At 48.4% G+C, this 19,962-nt stretch overlaps 1 protein-coding gene across 1 annotated transcript; it reads right to left on the bottom strand.

The window, feature by feature from the left end:
• On the bottom strand, nt 1–4,189 carry NXNL1 (nucleoredoxin like 1). The gene is made up of 2 exons (XM_068980055.1): nt 3,864–4,189; nt 1–331 (listed from the first exon to the last, which is right to left on the bottom strand). Exons 1-2 carry the CDS (start codon nt 4,187–4,189, stop codon nt 1–3), a joined length of 657 nt encoding a protein of 218 aa, XP_068836156.1.
• Between the last annotated feature and the right edge of the window lie 15,773 nt (nt 4,190–19,962).

The raw sequence follows: 19,962 nt of genomic DNA, 5'->3' as shown, positions 1-19,962 counted from the left end.
TCAGAACAGTCCCGCGGCCTCGCCCTCGGCCTCGCCCTCCTGTCCGGAGCCGCCCGCTCTTCCCCTGCCTCGTGCGCCCCGCGCAGCCGGGTCTACGCGGTACTTGCAGCGGCGCAGGGGCTCAGTAAGGCTCCGCGGCGCGGGGTCGTCCAGGTCCTCGGGCTGCAGAAAGCTGCGGTCCAGCACCTCAGCCGCCTCCTGCCAGTTGGCGAAGCAGGCAGGGCCCAGGCGCCGGATCTCGTCGGCCGCGTCGAGCGTCAGCACATCCCCGCTGGGTTTCAGCACCACGACAGCTGGCAGGCGCTCCACGGAGAACTGGCGCCCAAGTTCCCTGCGGGGCGGGTGGGTCAGTGCGATCGGACCCTCGTCCTACATCCTGAGCTGAGGAACCCTCCACCCCTCCTCCTAGTACTTACTGAGCGCCTTCTGTGTGCAAGTGTCCCATAGCAGTCTCTGGGAACGCCCAGGAACCCAGAGAGGCCGGGGCCACCGTGGCCTCCTGGCTGTGCCTCCAGCGCCCCGGCCACGCACCCACCACAGGGCCTTTGCATTGGCCGCGTCCTCTACCTGGAGCGCTCTCCCCAGACATCTGAGGATTAAGACGCTGTTTGCTGCAGACACCCAGCCTTACATTTCAATGCCTGATCCACGACTCTCAGCACCCAACACACTGCATAGCTGATTTCTCCTGTTGTCATTTCTCCCATAATAGAAAGCAGTTTCACTGGGGCACGGATTTCTGTCTCGATACCCGGGTGTCCCCAGTGCCTGAAACAGTGCGGGGCATAGAGTAGATGCTCAGAAAACGCACATGGGATGAGTGAACAAATATTGATCAATTCCATAAAGAGATATTAAACTGGCTAAAGGACTTAGCGCCAGAGAGGGCCTCTCTCAGGAGGTGCCCCTGGAGCGGAGATCTGCAGGATGAGGAAGCGGAGAACAGGGGAAGGTTTTCCCAGGCAGAGGGCTCAGCTGGTGCAGAGGCCTGGACATCAGGGAGAGAGTGGAGGGCAGCCCTGATCATGGTGCAGGGCCATGGGAAGAACTTGATTTTGTTTTCTGTACGAGAGGAGGGCTGTCAGAAGCCGTCCACTGGAGACCCCAGACTTCATCTCCCATTTAGGCCAGAATCTTATGCAGTCTTCATAGAGTAAAGGAGGCTGCCAGGGCTGGGCCCATCCATCCACAGTTCTTAATTTGGGTTCTCGGGTGGCCCTTTTGCTGGCCTTCACACAGAGAAACATAGTGCTTGCAAAATCCCAAAGGAATAGGTTGCCAGACAGCAACTAGAAATAGAGGATACCCTGTGTGAACGAATTGGAATTTCAGGTAAACAACAAATAACTTTTTATAAGTATATCTTTGAATTATGCGGGACATACTTATACTCCCAATTCGCCATTGCTTATGTGAAATTTATATTGAACTGGGTATTCTGTGTTTTATTTTTTAAAAATTATTTTTAATTTGGCTATGCAGCCTAATTTGGCTTCCCTGATCGCTCAGATGGTAAAGCGTCTGCCTGCAGTGCGAGAGACCCAGGTTTGATCCCTGGGTTGGGAAGATCCCCTGGAGAAGGAAATGGCAGCCCACTCTAGGACTCTAGCCTGGAAAATGCCGTGGACAGAGGAGCCTGGTAGGCTACAGTCCACGGGGTCTCAAAGAGTCGGACATGACTGAATGACTTCACTTTCACTTTCATGCGGCCTATGGGATCTTAGTTCCCTGACTAGAGATCAAACCCACAATCCCTGCATTGGAAGTTTGGAGTCTTAACCCATGGACCACCAAGGAATTTCCCTGGGTGTCCTATATTTTATCTGGCAGCCTGGTATGTAGGAAGGGTAGTGGGTAGAAACTGTCTGGATACTTGCCTGGGGGAAGGGTGTCCGACTCTTTGTGAGATCCCCTTCTTCAGGGGATCTTCCCAACCCAGGTATTGAACCCTCGACTCTTACGTCTCCTGCATTGACAGGCAGGTTCTTTACCACTAGCACCACCTGTTGTTGAGAGGACCCTGCTCCAAACAAAGTCAGTGTTTGGCTGTGATGCCCTTGTAGTAGGCATTTCTTGCCCCACGGGAGGGAGATATTTGCCCTTTGGGGAATGGAGCCTTCTCAGCTGCAGTACTCTTGCCTGGAAAATCCCATGGATGGAGGAGCCTGGTAGGCTGCAGTCCATGGGGTCGCTAGGAGTCGGACACGACTGAATCGACTTAGCAGCAGCAGCAGCAGCTGCTGCAGAAGCCTGTGGGAGTGAGCAAGTTTGCAAACTCTGATTATCTTGGGTAGCCGATAAAGGTCTCCATGACTAGAAACTTATAAGTTTTGTAACAAAACTGATGAGATCAGTAAAATGTCCCCAAATCTGCAACTCACTTTCAAATGGTTCAGCACAAACTTCACACTAGTGGAGATAAAGCAAATAGAAAACTATGAATAATTTTCATGTGGTTCTTTATGTGCTCTTTCCAACTTTTTGATATCTTTGAAATTATTCTTATCTTTCTCTTTTTCTCCTCTTGGATGCTCTGTGTGGCTTGCAGGAAATTTTTCATGGTAAAAATTGCGGGCTTAGAAAGAATGTAAGTCTGAGACTTCCCTGGTGGTCTAGTGGTTAAGACTTCATGCTTCCACTGCAGGGAGCATAGGTTTGATCCCTGGTGGGGGAACTAAGATCTTGCATGCAATGTGGTGCAGCCAAAAAATAAATAAAAAGAATGACAGTCTCATTGCAGAAAAGGGGAAAGTTTGAAAATAGCCACAAATGTTCACGCTGTTTATCGGGCAGCTCACTGGAAAGCTTGAACCCAACCACCTCTCTCTCTCTCAGCTCCGCTGCTGTCTGAGGATCACAGGCCCACTTATTAGGCGACATTGGGGGCACTGCTGCACACGGTGCCTGCTGGCTTCCCAGGTGGGTGCTAGTGGTAAAGAACCCGCCTGCCAACGCAGGAGACAGACTCTATTGATCCTGGGGTTGGGAAGATTCCCTGGAGGAGGGCATGACAACCCACTCCAGTATTCTTGCCTGGAAAATCCCATGGACAGAGGATGCCTACAGCCCATGGTTACAGCCCATAGGGTCACAAAAGAGTCGGACACGACTGAAGTGACTTAACATGCATGGATGGTACCAGGGGGCTTCTTACTTTTGGTGTTACAGCTCCCTGAACTGGCTGTTTTTTCTCTGAAATCCTCTGAGCCTTTGTGCTGTGTCTGTCCTCTGCCTGGAAACCCTTGCCTTTCCTCATTCTTTGCCCTCCTTTCCTCCCTGTCCTTGGGGTTCTCCCTTTGAAGCCATTTCCTCTGGGAAGCATCCCCCAACTCCCAAATCTCAGCAAGGTCTCCCTGTTATATTTTCACATGACACTCTCCCTTTCGCTTTTGGAATGGCTGCAGTTTGTTATTATGTATTTCTTTGAGTGTTTGAGTGTTGGTTTCACATTTGGTAAACTCCCCTGCAGCTGGGTGGAAATGGGCATAGATGCCCCTCCCTCCCCCATCTCCACGCCTGACTTCTCTGTCCTGACTGGCCCACAGAGGGTGCTTTTATCAACTCCAGATGGAACAGATACACCAATAAGCAAATGGTCTTCCTGGGTAGTTCAAGTGATAAAGAATCTGCCTGCAATGTGGGAGACCTGGGTTCAATCCCTGAGTTGGGAAGATCCCCTGGAGAAGGGCATGGCAACCCACTCCAGTATTCTTGCCTGGAGAATTTCATGGACAGAGGAGCCTGGGGGGCTCCGGTCTATTGGGTTGCAAAGAGTCAGACATGACTGAGCAACTAACACTTCACTTTCAGCAGAAACAGCCCCTCCTCCAGGAAGCCCTCCCTGACCTCTCCTCTTGTCTCACCTCCTCAGGTCATCCTCGAAGGGCAAGAAGAGCCACTTCTTGGGCATGTCCCTGAGGAACAGGTCTTGCTGCTCCTCCGTCAGGTCCTGGGACACGTACACCAGGGCCACCTGGGCTGCCCGCAGCACGTAGAACTCATCTGTGAGCCGCACGAAGAAGTCCCGGAGGATGGGTGCAAAGGCCTGGCACTCCGGGCAAGACCCAGCACCAAAGAACAGCAGCACCAGCCGGTTTTCCAGTCGACGGCTGAGCTCAGCCTCTGTGTCCAGCTCATCCTGGTCACTGTTGTTTCGGATCAGGACGCGGCCAGAGAAAAGGGAGGCCATGGCAACTCTGGCTGGGTGCTGGGGACAGGGTGGAAGGACCTTGTGTGACCCTGAGCCTGCTGGCTGGCTGCTGCCCCAGGATTAGGAATCCTTAGGAGGCCAGTTTAGGACGTCAGTAATCTGCCTAAACCTCGACCTGATTCTTTGCTGCCTCTGAGGGCACAGGGCCAGCTGCTCATGGGCTGGTCTCAGGAGAGAGCTGAGAAGAAATTAAGAAGCCAGTCAGACTGAGATGCGGGAGTGAAAATAGCTTATTCAGTTGTGATGTAAAAAGATAAGTGAATCTTACTGAATGCACTCAGGAATTCAATCTTCATGAACGCATTTGGTAATCCTAAATCACAAAAGCTCTACTAATTAATGACTGTGATTTCTAAGTTGCTGTTTGGTCACTCAGTCGTTTCTGACTCTTTGTGACCCCATGGACTGCAACACTCCAGGCTTCCTCGTCCTTCACCGTCTCCTGGAGTGTTCAAACTCATGTCCATTGAGTTGATGATGCCATCCGACCATCTCATCCTCTGTCGCCCACTTCTCCTCCTGCCCTCAATCTTTCCCAGAATTAGGGTCTTTTCCAGTGAGTCAGCTCTTCGCATCAGGTGGCCAAAGTATTGGAGCTTCAGCTTCAGCATCAGTCCTTCCAATGAATATTCAAGATTTATTTCTTTTAGGATTGACTGGTTTGATCTTCTTGCAGTCCAAGGGACTCTCAAGAGTCTTCACATTTCAAAGGTATCAGTTTTTCAACGCTCAGCCTTCTCTATGATCTAATGTTCACATCTGTACATGATTACTGAAAAAACCATAGCTTTTCCTATACCGACCTTTGTCGACAAAGTGATGTCTCTGCTTTTTAATATACTGTCTAGGTTTGTCATAGCTTTTCTTCCAAGGAGCAAGCGTCTTTTAATTTTGTGGCTGCAGTCACCATCCACAGTGATTTTGGAACCCCCCAGATAAAAGTCTGTTCCCATCTATTTGCCATGTGATGAGACTGGATGCCATGATCATAGCTTTTTGAATGTTGAGTTTACTGTGATTTCTAAGTAGAGACGAGTGTAAATGATATTTGAAGGTACCCGCCTGCCATGACCATAAGGTGCTATGAAATTATCTGAGATTTACGCGGGTGACAGAGTCACAGAATTGGCCAATAGCTGCTTTGATAGCCCATGAGAAAACATGCACGATTCCAGTTAGAAGTTAATAAGACTCAACGATTTTTTTCTTCCCTCCTCCCTCCTGAATTCTGTCTGGACAGCCCACCTTGACATTCCATGGCGTCTAAGTGTCCAACTCACCGTCATAGTATTTTGCAACCCTCTCCCATCAAGCCCTGGGGACTAGTTTCCCTCTCCTAACTTGCCCCCCCCCCTGCCTTTTTTTTAAGTTTATTCATTAAAAAAGATTTTTTAAAATTTATGGCTCTGCTGGGTCTTCATTGCTGCTCGCAGGCTTTCTCTAGCTGCAGCGAGCAGCGCCCACTCTGCATTGTGGTGTGTGGACCTCTCATCGCGGTGGTTTCTCTTGTTGCAGAGCACGGGCTCTAGAGCGCAGGCTCAGCAGTTGTGGCACACGGTCTTGGTTACTCCGAGGCGTGTGGGATCTTCCTGGACCAGGGATCGATCCCGTGGCCCCTGCATTGGCAGGTGGATTCTTAACCACTGAACGACCAGGGAAGCCCATTCTTAACTTGCTTTTGACCAACAGAATGTGATGGAAGAGGCGAATTCTCAGGATAAGGCTATTCTCGCCTCCCACGCTCTCTCTTTTGGAATGTGGCCTCCTGACAGCCCATGTAAGGAAGCTGATCTAGCCCTGGGGTTGGCAGACTTTTTATGTAAAGGGCCAGGGAGTAAATATTTGCCACATTGTAGGCCATATGGTCTCTGCTACAACTTGGAATTCTCTCATTATGTGTGTGCAAAAGCTTCTCTAGACAATATGAAAAAGAATTTATGTGTCTGGCTTCCAATAAAACTCTATTTACAGACATGGAAATTTGAATTTCCTAGAATTTTCATTTGTTATGGGATACCAATCTTCTTTTTTTTTTTAAACTGTTCAAAAATGTGAAAACCATTCTTTGCCCATAGTGAGCAGGGTTTGGCCTGTGACCCTGTGCCAGTCTACTGGTTCAGAAGCCACATGGAAGACACCTAGATGCCCAGCCAACTGCCAGGACCAACTGCCACACATGTGACCTTACAGCCTAGCGGCTAGCAGAACGTAGCTGAATGCCTGAGCCAGGTGAGACCGGCAGAGAACCATCAGGTGTTACTGACCAGGGGTGGGTTCTTGGCCTCCTTGATCAATAGAAATTGATCAGAGGCCAGTTAAGAAGTTCAGGCAAGACTTTACTGGCAACCCTGCTGTAGCAGTGGGGAGACAGAACAAGTAACACTTTCTGTTGCTTGCTCACTCACTGGGACGGGGGAAAGCTTATTCCTTATTTGGGGTGAGGGTAAGTATGTGTCCAGGAGGTGGGCAGGAGGGGTGGCTTTGGTGGTGGTATGTGCAGGTGGCATACCCGATTGTTGTTGCTCAGTCACTCAGTCCTGTTCAACTCTTTGTGACCCCGTAGACTGCAGCACGCCAGGCTTCCCTGTCCTTCACCATCTCCCAGAGCTTGCTCAAACTCATGTTCATTGAGTTGGTGATGCCATCCAACCGTCTCATCCTCTGTCGTCCCTTTCTCCTCCTGCCTTCAATCTTTCCCGGCAAGAGGGTCTTTTCCAATGAGTCAGTTCATCACATCAGGTGGCCACAGCATTGGAGCTTCAGCTTCAGCATCAATCCTTCTAATGAATACTCAGGATTGACTTCCTTTAGGATTGACTGGTTTGATCTTGCTGTCCAAGGGACTCTCCAGAGTCTTCTCCAACACTACAGTTCAAAAGCATCAATTCTTCTGTATTCACCCTTCTTTATGGTTCAACTTTTACATCCATACATGACTACTGGAAAAACCATAGCTTTGATTATACAGACCTTTGTTGGCAAAGTAATGTCTCTGCTTTTTAATATGCTGTCTAGGTTGGTCATAGCTTTTCTTCCAAGGAGCAAGCATCTTTTAATTTTGTGGCTGCAGTCACCATCTTCAGTGATTTTGGAGCCCCCAAAAATAGTCTGTCACTGTTTCCATTGATTCCCCATCTATTTGCCATGAAGTGATGGGACCTGATGCCATGATCTTCGTTTTTTGCATACTGAGTTTTAAGCCAGCTTTTTCACTCTCCTCTTTCACTTTCATCAAGAGGCTCTTTAGTTCCTCTTCGCTTTCTACCATAAGGGTGGTGTCATCTGCATATCTGAGGTTATTGATATTTCTCTTGGAAATCTTGATTCCAGCTTGTGCTTCATCCAGCCTAGTGTTTCGAAGGACGTACTCTGTATATAAGTTATATAAGGGTGACAATATACAAATGACATACTCCTTTCCCAATTTTGAACCAGTCCGTTGTTTCATGTCCAGATCTAACTGTTGCTTCTTGACCTGCATGCAGGTTTCTCAGGAGGCAGGTAAGGAGGTCTGGTGTTCCTATCTCTTGAAGAATTTGCTACAGTTTGTTGTGATCCACACAGTCAAAGGCTTTAGCGTGGTCAATGAAACAGAAGTAGATGTTTTTCTGTAATTCTCTTGCTTTTTATGATCCAACAGATGTTGGCAATTTGATCTTTGCTTCCTCTGCCTTTTCTAAATCCAGCTTGAACATCTGGAAATTCTCGGTTCATGTTCTGTTGAAGCTTGTCTTGGAGAATTTTGAGCATTTCTTTGCTAGCATGTGAAATGAGTGCAACTGTGTCGTAGTTTGAACATTCTTTGGCATTGCCTTTCTTTGGGATTGGAATGAAAACTGATCTTTTCCAGTCCTGTGGCCACTCCTGAGTTTTCCATATTTGCTGGCATATTGAGTGCAGCACTTTCACAGCATCATCTTTTAGGATTTCAAATAGCTCAACTGGAATTCCATCACCTCCAGTGATGCTTCCTAAGGCCCACTTGACTTCACATTCCAGGATGTCTGGCTCTAGGTCAGTGATCACACCATCGTGATTATCTGGGTCATTAGATTTTTTCTGTACAGTTCCTCTGTGTATTCTTGCCACCTCTTCTTAATATCTTCTGCTTGTGTTAGGTCCCTGCCATTTCTGCCCTTTATCGAGCCCATCTTTGCATGAAATGTTCCCTTGGTATCTCTAATTTTGTTGAAGAGATCTCTAGTCTTTCCCTTTCTGTTGTTTTCCTCTATTTCTTTGCATTGATCACTGAGGAAGGTTTTCTTATCTCTCCTTGCTATTCTTTGGAACTCTGCATTCAAATAGGCATATCTTTCCTTTTCTCCTCTGCCTTTTGCTTCTCTTCTTTTCTCAGCAATTTGTAAGGCTTTCTCAGACAGCTGTTTTGCCATTTTGCATTTTGTTTTCTTTTTTTTTTTAGTTCTATGCAGTTTATCGCTACCAACTCATCTCCCTCCAGCCTCATGCACGGGTACTCAGTCATGTGACCCCATGAACTGCAGCCCACCAGGCTCCTCTGTCCATGGGATTCTCCAGGCAAGAATACTGGAGTGGGTTGCCATTTTCTTCTCCATGCATTTATTTTTCCCGGAGATGGTTTTGATCACTGCCTCCTGTATAATGTCGCAAACCTCCGTCCATAGCTCTTCAGGGACTCTATTAGATCTAATCCCTTGAATCCATTTGTCACTTCCCCTGTATAATCATAAGGGATTCAACTTAGGTTTACCTGAATGGTCTAGTGGTTTTCCCTACTTTCTTCAATTTAATTCTGAATTTTGCAATAAGGAGTTCATGGTCTGAGCCACAGTCATATTCAGGTCTTGTTTTTGCTGACTGTATAGAGCTTCTCCATCTTTGACTGCAAAGAATATAATCAATCTGATTTTGGTATTGACCATCTGGTGATGCCCCTGTGTAGAGTCGTCTCTTGTGTTGTAGGAAGAAGGTGTTTTCTATGATCAGTGCATTCTCTTAGCAAAACTCTGTTAGCTTTTGCCCTGCTTCATTTTGTACTCCAAGGCCAAACTTGCCTGTTACTCCAGGGATCTCTTAACTTCCTACTTTTGCATTCTAACCCCCTGTGATGAGAAGGACATCTCTTTTTTGGTGTGTGTTCTAGAAGGTCTTGTACGTCTTCACAGGACTGTTCAACTTCAGCTTCTTCGGCATTAGTGGTTGGGGCATAGACTTGGGTTACTGTGATATTGAATGGTTAGCTTGGAAATGAACAGATATTATTCTGTCGTTTTTGAGACTGCACCCAAGTACTGCATTTTGGACTCTTTTCTTGACTGTGAGGGCTATTCCATTACTTCTAAGGGATTCTTGCCCACAGTAGTAGATATAATGGTCATCTGAATTAAATTCACCCATTCCTGTTCATTTTAGGTCACTGACTCCTAAAATGTCGACCATCACTCTTGCCATCTCCTGTTTGACTCTTCCGATTTAGCTTGATTCATGAACCTGACATTAAAGGTTCCCATGTAACATTTTCCTTTACAGCATCAGACTTTACTTCCGTCACCAGTCACATCCACAGCTGGGTGTTGTTTTTGCTTCATTCTTTCTGGAGTTATTTCTCCACTCTTCTCCAGGAGCATATTGGGCACCTATCAACCTGGGGAGTTCATCTTTCAGGGTCCTATCTTTTTGCCTTTTCATACTGTTCATGGGGTTCTCAGGGCAAGAATGCTGAAGTGGTTTGCCATTCCCTTCTCCAGTGGACCTCATTTTGTCAGAAGTCTACATGACCCGTCCATCTTGGGTGGCCCTACCCGGCATTGGCTCATAGTTTCTTTGAGTTGGACAAGACTGGGATCCGTGTGGTCAGTTTGATTAGTTTTCTGTGATTATGGTTTTCATTCTGTCTGCCCTCTGATGGATGAGTATAAGAGGCTTGTGGAAGCTTTCTGGTGGGAGGGACTGGCTGTGGGGGAATCTGGATCTTGCTCTGATGGGTGGGGCCATGCTCAGTACATCTTTAATCCAATTTTCTGCTGATGGGTGGGGCTGTGTTCCCTTCCTGTGGTTTGGCCTGAGGCCAGACTACGGTCAGACTAATGGCAGTAATGACCACCTCCTTCAAAAGGACTTATGCCAGAATGTGGAGCCTCCCAGGACTGTTGTCGTTAGTGCCCCTGACCCTTGGCAGGCCACTGTCAACCCACACCTCCACCAGAGACTCCTGGACACTCATAGGCAAGTCTGGCTCAGTCTCCTGCGGGGTCGCTGCTCCTTTCTCCTGGGTCCTGGTGCACACAAGGTTTTGTTGTGCCTTCCGAGAGTCTTGTTTCCCTGTGCGTTCTCAGCCCTTCGGCTGGATCCCCAGTTTGGGAAATCTGTTGTGGGCCTTAGAACTTTTGCAACAGTGTGAGGACTTCTTTGGTGTAATTGTTCTCCAGTTTGTGGGTCATCTGCTCGGTGCCTCTGTGGTGGGGCTAATGGTGACTTCCTCCAAGATGACTTAGGCCACATGCCACGATGCCCGGGTCTGCGGCAGCCGGAGCCCCTGTCCCTGAGGCAGGCCACTGCTGACTCTTGCCTCTGCAGGAGACACTCAAACACTCAAAGGCAGGTCTGGCCCAGTCTCTTGATGGGGGTAACTGATCCTTTCCCTGGGTCCTGGTGTGCACAAGGTTTTGTTTGCGCCCTCTGAGCATCTCTGGTGGGTCTGAGATTTGATTTGAAATGCGATTGCACCTCTCCTGCTGTCTTGTTGGGGCTGCTCCTTTGCCCTTGGACACTGGGTATCTTTTTTTGGTGGGATCCAACATACTCCTGTCAATAGCTGTTCAGCAGCTAGTTGCAATTTTGGTGTTCACGCCGAAGATGAAGCTTTGTTCCTGACACCCTGCTTTTGCTCCCTGATCTTCAGAAGTGGCAGTTGGGTTTTTTTTTTTTTTTTTTGGGGGGGGGGTGTCTTTTTGTACCTTGTTGTCCACAGCTTTTGTTTTTGTTTTTAATACTTATTTTTGTTTATCTATTTGGCTATGCCAGGTCCTAGCTGTGGCATGCAGGATCTTTAGTTGTGGCGTGTGGGATCTAGTTCCTTGATCAGGAATCAAACCCAGGCCCCCTGCCTTGGGAGTGTGGACCACCAGGGAAGACCCGTATGCATTAATTTTTAGTCAGAGACATTACTTTGCCGACTAAGGTCCGTCTAGTCAAGGCTATGGTTTTTCCAGTGGTCATGTATGGATATGAGAGTTGGACTGTGAAGAAGGCTGAGCGCCAAAGAATTGATGCTTTTGAACTGTGGTGTTGGAGAAGACTCTTGAGAGTCCCTTGGACTGCAAGGAGATCCAACCAATCCATTCTGAAGATCAGCCCTGGGATTTCTTTGGAAGGAATGATGCTAAAGCTGAAACTCCAGCACTTTGGCCACCTCATGTGAAGAATTGACTCATTGGAAAAGACTCTGATGCTGGGAGGGATTGGGGGCAGGAGGGGAAGGGGACGACAGAGGATGAGATGGCTGGATGGCATCACGGACTCGATGGACCTGAGGCTGAGTGAACTGTGGGAGTTGGTGATGGACAGGGAGGCCTGGCATGCTGCGATTCATGGGGTCGCAAAGAGTTGGACACAACTGAGCAACTGAACTGAACTGATCTCCCTACAAGGGAGCTCAGTTGTTAAAGAATTTGCCTGTAATGCAGGAGACCTGGGTTAGATCCCTGAGTTGGGAAGATCCCCTGGAGAAGGAAATGGCAACCCACTCCAGTATTCTTGCCTGGAAAATCCCATGGACAGAGGAGCCTGGTGGGCTATGGTCCATGGGGTTGAAGAAGAATCGGATACGATTTCATTCTGATAGGGATAGAGTAAGATAGTTACATGGTTAGAAATCCCACTTGGGGATGATAGGTAGAGAAGGACTTCAGGAGATCATTATAAACTAGACACCGATCAGGAAACGCCCAGGCCTTCTGGCGACTAAGCAACAATTGGAACACTTTGAGATTAAACAAACTTACTTAGGCCAGTATCACAGTAAAAGATACAAGACCCGCTCTTGGCCTTGTAAGATAAAGAACCCTGAAAAACCGCATTCCTGCACGTAGAGTGCACAAGAATATGGGGGAAGGTGAAAGAAACTAGGGGAAAGGTGACGTTATACTGAAACCTGAGATGAATTACCGTATTTCAGTCTATGTTACAAACTTTTTGCTAATATCCATAGGATTCTAGGTAGCCTGTAAGAGTCCCAGTTAGACCATACAGAGTTAGAAGAAGAGCTAATGATGTAAGTCTTGACATCTATCCAAGAATGAGGAAGAAAGTGGCATTCTTTCCTCCCCACTTTTTCTTTCTAAAGATGTATCTGCTTGCTCATTTATTTTTGGCTGTCCTGGGTCTCCGTTGCTGCTTGTGGGATGTCTCTAGTTGCGGGGAGAGGGGACTGCCTTTCATTGGGATGTGCGGGCTTCTCACTGTGGTGACTTCTCTTGCTGCAGAACGCTGGCTCTAGGAGCTCATGTTTCGGTCGCTGTGGTGCCCGGGCTTAGCTGCTCCAAGGCCTGTGGGTTCTTCCTGGACTAGGGAGCGAACCTGTGTGCCTTGTTTTGGCAGGTGTATCCTTAACCACTGGACCACCAGGGAAGGGCTCCCTGTGGCTCAGATGGTAAAGAATCCACCTGCAATGCAGGAGACCTGGGTTCGACCCCCATGCTTTGTTCTCAGGGTGGCAGAGTGCTCTTGCCTGCCTGCTTGTTTCCTTCACAAGCATCCTATACTATTAAATCCACTTCTTACCTATCACTTTGCCTCTTGTTGAATTCTTTCTGCACCAAGACAAAAGCAGCTGAGCTTCAGTAAGCCCTGTGATCAGGTGTGACGTTTCAGCTGGGAGACTGTGGGTCTGAGTCCCATCTGAGGCATGTGGCTTCAATTCCGTCCAGAAACAATTTCCTGGTCAGATTTTCCTCAGTCTGCCAGAACCGTGGGAAGTCCCAACTTGTTGTGAATTCAAGATGTTACTGAGAGCAAAATGATCTCAACAATGGGGAATTTTTCTATGATGTTTATGAGGTGTGAAGGAAGATAAAAGCAAACCTCAGGAAAATGGTGTTGGGAGGCCAGAAGGGGGAGCTCTCACGCACTACACTCAAGGTCAATAACAGAAAGAACTGTCCTTTACAGGCCCCAACAGCAGATTCATCAGTTACAGGCACCAGGAAGAAAAGATGTACATTGCATCACCTACAGGAAATCGACTCCCCCAGGAACTTTGCCAATGAGGAACTGTCATCACCTGAACTCTCACTTTTCTCCAATGGATTTTCCTAAAACAATGCCTTTCAACTTCCTCCTTTTTCTCTGTAAAAGAATGACCCTCTCCTTTAAAAAAATGATTATTTATTCATTTATTTGGTTTTTCCAGTAATCATGTATGGATGTGAGAGTTGGACTATATAAAGAAACCTGAGCGCCGAAGAATTGATGCTTTTGAACTGTGGTGTTGGAGAAGACTCTTGAGAGTTCCTTGAACAGCAAGGAGATCCAACCAGTCCATCCTGAAGGAGATCAGCCCTGGGTGTTCACTGGAAGGACTGATGCTGAAGCTGAAACTCCAATACTTTGGCCACCTGATACAAAGAACTGACTCATTTGAAAAGACCCTGATGCTGGGAAGGATTGGGGGCAGGAGGAGAAGAGGATGACAGAGGATGAGATAGTTGGATGGCATCACTGACTCAACGGACATGAGTTTGAGTAAACCCCGGAAGTTGGTGATGGACAGGGAGGCCTGGTGTGCTGCAGTCCATGGGGTCGCAAAGAGCCGGACAGGACTGAGCGACTGAGCTGAGCTGATTTATTTTGGCTGCACTGGGTGTTTGTTGCATCGCGGGCTTAGTTGTATGTGGAATCTTAGTTCCCCAACCAGGGATTGAACCCAGCCCCTGGGTGTGTATATTGAGAGCACAGAGTCTTATCCACTGGACCACCAAGAAGTCCCCTTGTCTGGTGTGTGTGTGTTTTTTTTTTAATCATTGGACTTGCCTATGGTTTTTGCTGTGGCTTGCGTGTCCTGAATTGCAATTCCATGCTATTCCCCTATAACCTCATCTTTGCTGGTAAAATAACTTTTATTTTTAAGGTCAACAGAGGCGCTGGGCTTGTGTTCTCAGAACACCCCTATAAGGCCTGCGTGGTTTTATTCCATTTTACAGTGAAGCACAGAACCTGGGACCAGTCACTCAGCCAATGGTTATCTGTCAGACCGCACAGCTCATTCCAGCTTGACTGGACCTTTCAGCTATCCCAGAATTTCCAAACTGTAGCACCTCTGCCCTTTGGGGCCAGATCATTCTGGGGGCTGTCTTGAACATCACGGGAGATTTGACAGAATCCCTGGCCTGGACTCACTAGATATCATAACACCCTCCACTCCCACCACACATGATTCATTGTAACAATTAGCAATGCCTCCAGGGACTTCCATGGCTGCCGGTGGCTGAGACTCTGACCTCCCAATTCAGGGAGCCCACGTTTACCCCCTGGTCAGATAACTAGATTTCACATGCCACAACTAAGACCCAGTACAGCCATAGAAATAAATAAATACATAAATAAATACTTTTTAAAATGTCTCTAGGTGTCAACAAATGTCCAGAGTGGGCAGGATCACCTCCTAGTTGAGAATCACTGCTTTAATACGTTACCCTGCTGTTACTGGGCTAACTGGTTGCCCTTACAGAGACATGTGCAAGTCCTAACCCCCTAGAACCTGTGACTGTGACCTTTTTTTGGAAAAAGGGTCTTTGCAGATGTAATTAAATTAAAATTTCATGATGCGATCATCCTGGATTATCTAGGTAGGTCCTAAATCCAACGACAAGTGTCCTTGTAAGAGGCACAAGACATACAGACACAGGGAAGCAATGTGAAGATGGAGGCAGAGATTGGACGAAGGTGGCCACAAGCCAAGGAATGCCTGGAACTGGAGGCAGGAGGGAGATGCCCCCACCCCCACCCAGAGTAAAGGGATCAGAGAGTCATTCCCTGTGGACTGAAACTCCAAGGCAAACACAGCAGGACAATCAGAGGAGGAGGCTGGGCCCTGCCCAGACCACGTGTTTCTCATTCTCGAAGTCAGGAGAACTTCCCGACCACACGTGCAGAAAGACTCTTTAGAAGTCAAGGAAGGCGATGTGAAGGGATGCTCTATGCCTTTTCAGTAGAATCCATCTTGGCTAAGAGATGCATGAGCACACGTGGGAGGATCCTGAGATACACCAAACATGGACTGCGAACCAGGAAATCAAAATGACTGGCCAAAGGAAACCCAGAAGAAATGCCCCCTAAAAGTAACTCAGCTACCAGAAGGGCGCAACTCAGTGGCTCTTTCTCTCTCTGAGTCTGCCCATGTGCCTATCCACGTCAGTCAGATCAATCGCCCCGTCGTGTCCGACTCTTTGTGACCCCCATGGACTGCAGCACGCCAGGCTTCCCTGTCCATCACCAACTCCCAGAGCATGCTCAAACTCATGTCGAGTTGGTGATGCCATCCAACCAGCTCATCCTCTGTCATCCCCTTCTCCTCCTGCCTTCAATCTTTCCCAGAATCAGGGTCTTCTCTAAGAAGCCAGTTCTTCCCATCAGGTGACCAAAGTACTGGAGTTTCAGCTGCACCATCAGTCCTTCCAATGAACACCCACATGTACCGTCCTCTTGTTCCTCTTAATAAATACTTTGTTTGACTACTTTCCATCTTTGTGGAAATTCTTTTTTTGCAAAGCCAAAGGGCCAGGGCCTTGTTACTGACCACCAGTCCACTGGCTAGGATTTGGTGGTCTCCCACCAACCCGGCCTCAGTCTCCAGCTGGGAACTCGAGCTGTGCTTCAGGCTGTTGCTCACTGAGGACACCTGAGGTCAGAACCACCAGAAATTGAAAGAGGCAAGAAAGGACCCCTAGAAATTCCAGACGGAGTGAAGTTGCTGACACTCTGATTTCTGCACCCGGCTTCAGGAAGAACTGCGAGACAATCCACTCCTGTTATCTTAAGCTACTCAATTTGTTGTTATGGCAAGCCCACTAAACTAATACTACTGTGGTGGGCACTTGAACTGGGCTGGGAGAAAATACTCCCTCCCCCCCAGTGCTCATGTTCTATTTATAGCGCAATTCCCACGCTGTGATGGTCCACTTACTTTATTTCAACGTACGCTTCACTTCTCTCGTTCTTCCAGAAAGTTCCAATAATTCCCTCTGCTGAGGGCTGCAGACCCCTGTGATTACCTGGGGAAGGGAGACACCTGTCTTTCTGTGTCCCCCACCTACTGTGTGCCTGTTCATTCCCCAGATGAGAAGCCCCCACGAAACTTTGTGCATGGTGCCCTGGGAGGTGATCAGCCAGAGGGCAATCAATGCGCAGAGGTGAGAGGTGGCCCACCCAGGATCACCCCACTGGAGAGGCTCAGAGTCTGCTCTGACCCTGAAGCTTGAGTTCTGCTCCCCTTGTCCAGGTCTCAGTTTCCCCTTCTGGACAGAAAGGGGAAATGGGGCAGGACTGTTCCTTTACCGGTCATCTGGAACCCTGGAGAACTGCTCTGTTTTCGGAACTGGGAATTATTCAGATCTTAGGAAGGGAAGGCTGCCCTGTGTTGTGTGATGTCTCTGGGGGTGTGTGGAAGCCCTTATGTACAGAGACAAAGGGCTTCCCAGGTGGCGCTAGTCGTAAAGAACCTGCTTGCCAATGCAGGAGATGTAAGAGACGTGGGTTCGATCCCTGGGTCCAATGTCTGGGTCGGGAAGGTCCCCTGGAGTTGCACAGCAACTCACTCCAGTATTCCTGCCTGGGGAATCCCATGGACAGAGGAGCCTGGCAGGCTACAGTCTGTAGGGTTGCAAAGAGTTGGATACAACTGAAGCAACTTAGCAGCAGCAGCAGGGGTAAAAAAAGAACACTGCTCACTGAAAACAGCTTGAGTCAGTGCTATGGAAATGGTCCCTCCACTGGACTACTGGCACCATCTTAAGAAAAAGGTGGGTCTCCAGCGCCGTTAGGACTTGGGGATTGCTGACTGAAGACCCAGAAGAGTGTCTCCAGTAGCCATGGGAGGAGTTAGAAGAGATTGTTATGTGGCATATGGGATCTTAAGTTGCTCCACCTGGGATGAACCCTGTGGAAACACAGAATCTTAACAACAGTCCCATGTGTACTACTGGTATTTAGCCAGGGCTCAGTAAACCTGGAAAGATGGGGGGAGGAGGAGAGAGAAGAAAGTGGAAGAAGAAGAGGGGAGGAGGGAAGGCCACAGGATGAGAGGAGAAAGGGAAGAGGTGTGGGTGGAGGAGGAGAAAATGAGCAAACGGGGAAGTGGAGGAAGGCTAAAGGAGGAGGCGGAAAACTTGAAAAGGGAAGCAGAATGGGGGAGGGGGATGGGTGGGGGGAATCAGGGCAAGATGGAGAACAGGGAGCCGCGTTAGGCATTACCGACAAAATAGAGGCAGGGCCCTAAACCCCCTCCCTTTGTTCCGTAGGCATGGACCCAGAATGAAGAAGTTAGGCTTTGTGATTCTGACTTGTTTTTCCCTTTCCTCGGCTGAGCTGACTGAAGAGAATATTAAGGTGCTTATTGTTTTTGAGAGGAGCATGAGAAGGCATAAAGCCTTTTGCAGCTGTGCTCAAAGAATAATTCATAAAGTTAATCACTAACATTTGTTCAAGGACTTTTACAAAAAAGTGTTCCAGGGTGAGCACACAGGTCGCAGCTTGAGCCCATGGGAGGGATTGCTATCTGAAGCCCATTTGTGAGAAAAGTGTTTATGGCAAAGGAGTTTGCTGAATTTAGGGCTTAGGAATAATTAAAATAGAAGCTAAAGATTTAAGGATTGCTGTAATGCTACAATATTCTACTATAGCTTATAGAAATTACAGACTTTAGAGATATTATTAGCTAGAAGCCCTTTCTAAGAAATAGTGAGCTTAGGGTACTAGGGGCAAACAGGACTTAGAAAGATAAGAAATAAACTGAGGAATGTGGTATGCAGCCCAGACATTAGCATGAGTTACAGTGTATTCACAAGGACACGTGAGAAAAAGTAGATAAGAGAATCGCTGAGGAAGGAACTCCTTTTGAGGGGCAACAATGATTTTTGGAGAAAAATAAATCTGGGTCAATGGGAACTAAAAATATCAAACCTCTGACCTAATGCTTTGTAAAAGGATAAAAGAGAATCATAAGCTTGAAATAAACAGGCAGTCCAAGAAAAATGAGAGGCTGTCTCAGTTTCTCGCCGACACTGCCCACCCCTTCAGGTTGAATCTCTGGCTGCTGGAGCTGGACTCTGGCAGAGAAGTTTAAGGAAGACTGAAAGGGAAGGAAGGGAAGCAAGCTCTCTGCCCACATTTGTGAAAGAATGAATCTCAACTCCAGCTAGTGTGACAGTGTCAAGCCTCAGTTTCTTTACCTGTAAAATGGGGTGATCACAATAGCACTATCTGGAAGGAAAAGAGTAGCTGCTATAGTTTCTGGGCATTCCTGAACCCTAGCTGAGAAAGTCGGGGACCAATGGCTGGATCTGGGCCTGTCCTCCGGATCTGCCTCCTTGTCCCCATTTCACCCACCCTAGGTAGCCCGCAGGGACCAATGGCAGCATGCATGGGGGGAGTGCCTGCCCAGTCCTGTCCTCTAAATGGTGCTGGAAGCAGGCGCTGGCTGCCTCCCAAGGAGAGAGCTGAGAAGGTCGGCCAAGCAGGGAAGAAACAAGCAGGGGTGGGACAGGCAAGGGGGCAGAGGAGGGGGGAGCTTCGAGAGAGGGTTCCAAGGCAGAAGCCCACATGGGCACAATGCAGTCACAGCAGGCCCCATGAGACTGCAGAACCAGAAGCCCCAAGGGGAGGTCCTCTGTCTTGGCCTCACTGTCAGTGTCCGCCTCCTGCCTGAGCTTCTGGGAGCCCACGACGGAGCAGCCAAAGCCTGAGGATCTGTGAGCAGCTCCAGGTCAGCCAGGGAACAAGGTGGTGAGCAGTGAGAACAGCACTAGCCCTCACTGGATCAGCTGGAGGGCTTTAGGGTCTCTAGGTGAGCATTTAGGGTTAGGGTTGCAAATAAAGGACTCTGTGGAGCTTCCTGTGGAAGGATGGGGACCTGGTGTGTGGATTTTTTTATCTTCCCTGGGCAGCTGGGGTGTTATTGAGACTAAACTCACAAGATTTGGAGATTCGGATTTGGGATTAGTTGGGTCCCTGGAATATACCTTTAAGACTGAGACAGGGGTTGGATTCCCTCACAACTCACGTCTCAGTCGGTGAAGGATCTTTCTGTAGTGCAGGAGGCCTGGGTTCAATTCCTAGGTCGAGAAGATCCCCTGGAGAAGGAAATGGCAACCCATCCAGTATTCTTGCCTGGAGAATCCCATGGACAGAGGAGCTTGGCAGGCTACAGTCCATGGGGTTCCAAAGAGTCGGACACGACTGAGCGACTAAACCACCACCCACGGGTTGGATATTCTGGGACCCCTAGGCTGTGAGTTTAGGGCTCCTCAGTTTCCTGGAACGTGTGTTTAAAACCGAAGAGGCGTTAGGGATTGGATTTAGAACAACCTGGGCCAAAACCCAGTACAGGTAGGCCCTGGGTATAAACTGGGACTTTATCGTCCCCGAGCGGTTAGAATTCAGTTTGCCATCTAGGGCTTGGGCCGGGAGAGCCGGGAGCCACGCCTCTTGGCTGAGGGACACACAGTTTTCTAATTACCGGGCTGGGAGGGGAGCTGGGAGCCTGGCGAAATTTGGTCTTG

The sequence above is a fragment of the Capricornis sumatraensis genome, chromosome 9 (assembly GCF_032405125.1).
Source record: "Capricornis sumatraensis isolate serow.1 chromosome 9, serow.2, whole genome shotgun sequence".
NCBI lineage: Eukaryota > Metazoa > Chordata > Mammalia > Artiodactyla > Bovidae > Capricornis > Capricornis sumatraensis.
This window is presented reverse-complemented; position numbering and strand designations above follow the sequence as displayed.

Excerpts from the sequence above, each read along its gene's own strand:
- NXNL1 (XM_068980055.1), bottom strand. The coding sequence starts at position 4,189 with ATGGCCTCCCTTTTCTCTGGCCGCGTCCTGATCCGAAACAACAGTGAC. Across the intron at positions 332-3,863 it reads TTCGAGGATGACCTGAGGAG|GGAACTTGGGCGCCAGTTCT; the intron begins GTGAGACAAGAG and ends CCCGCCCCGCAG.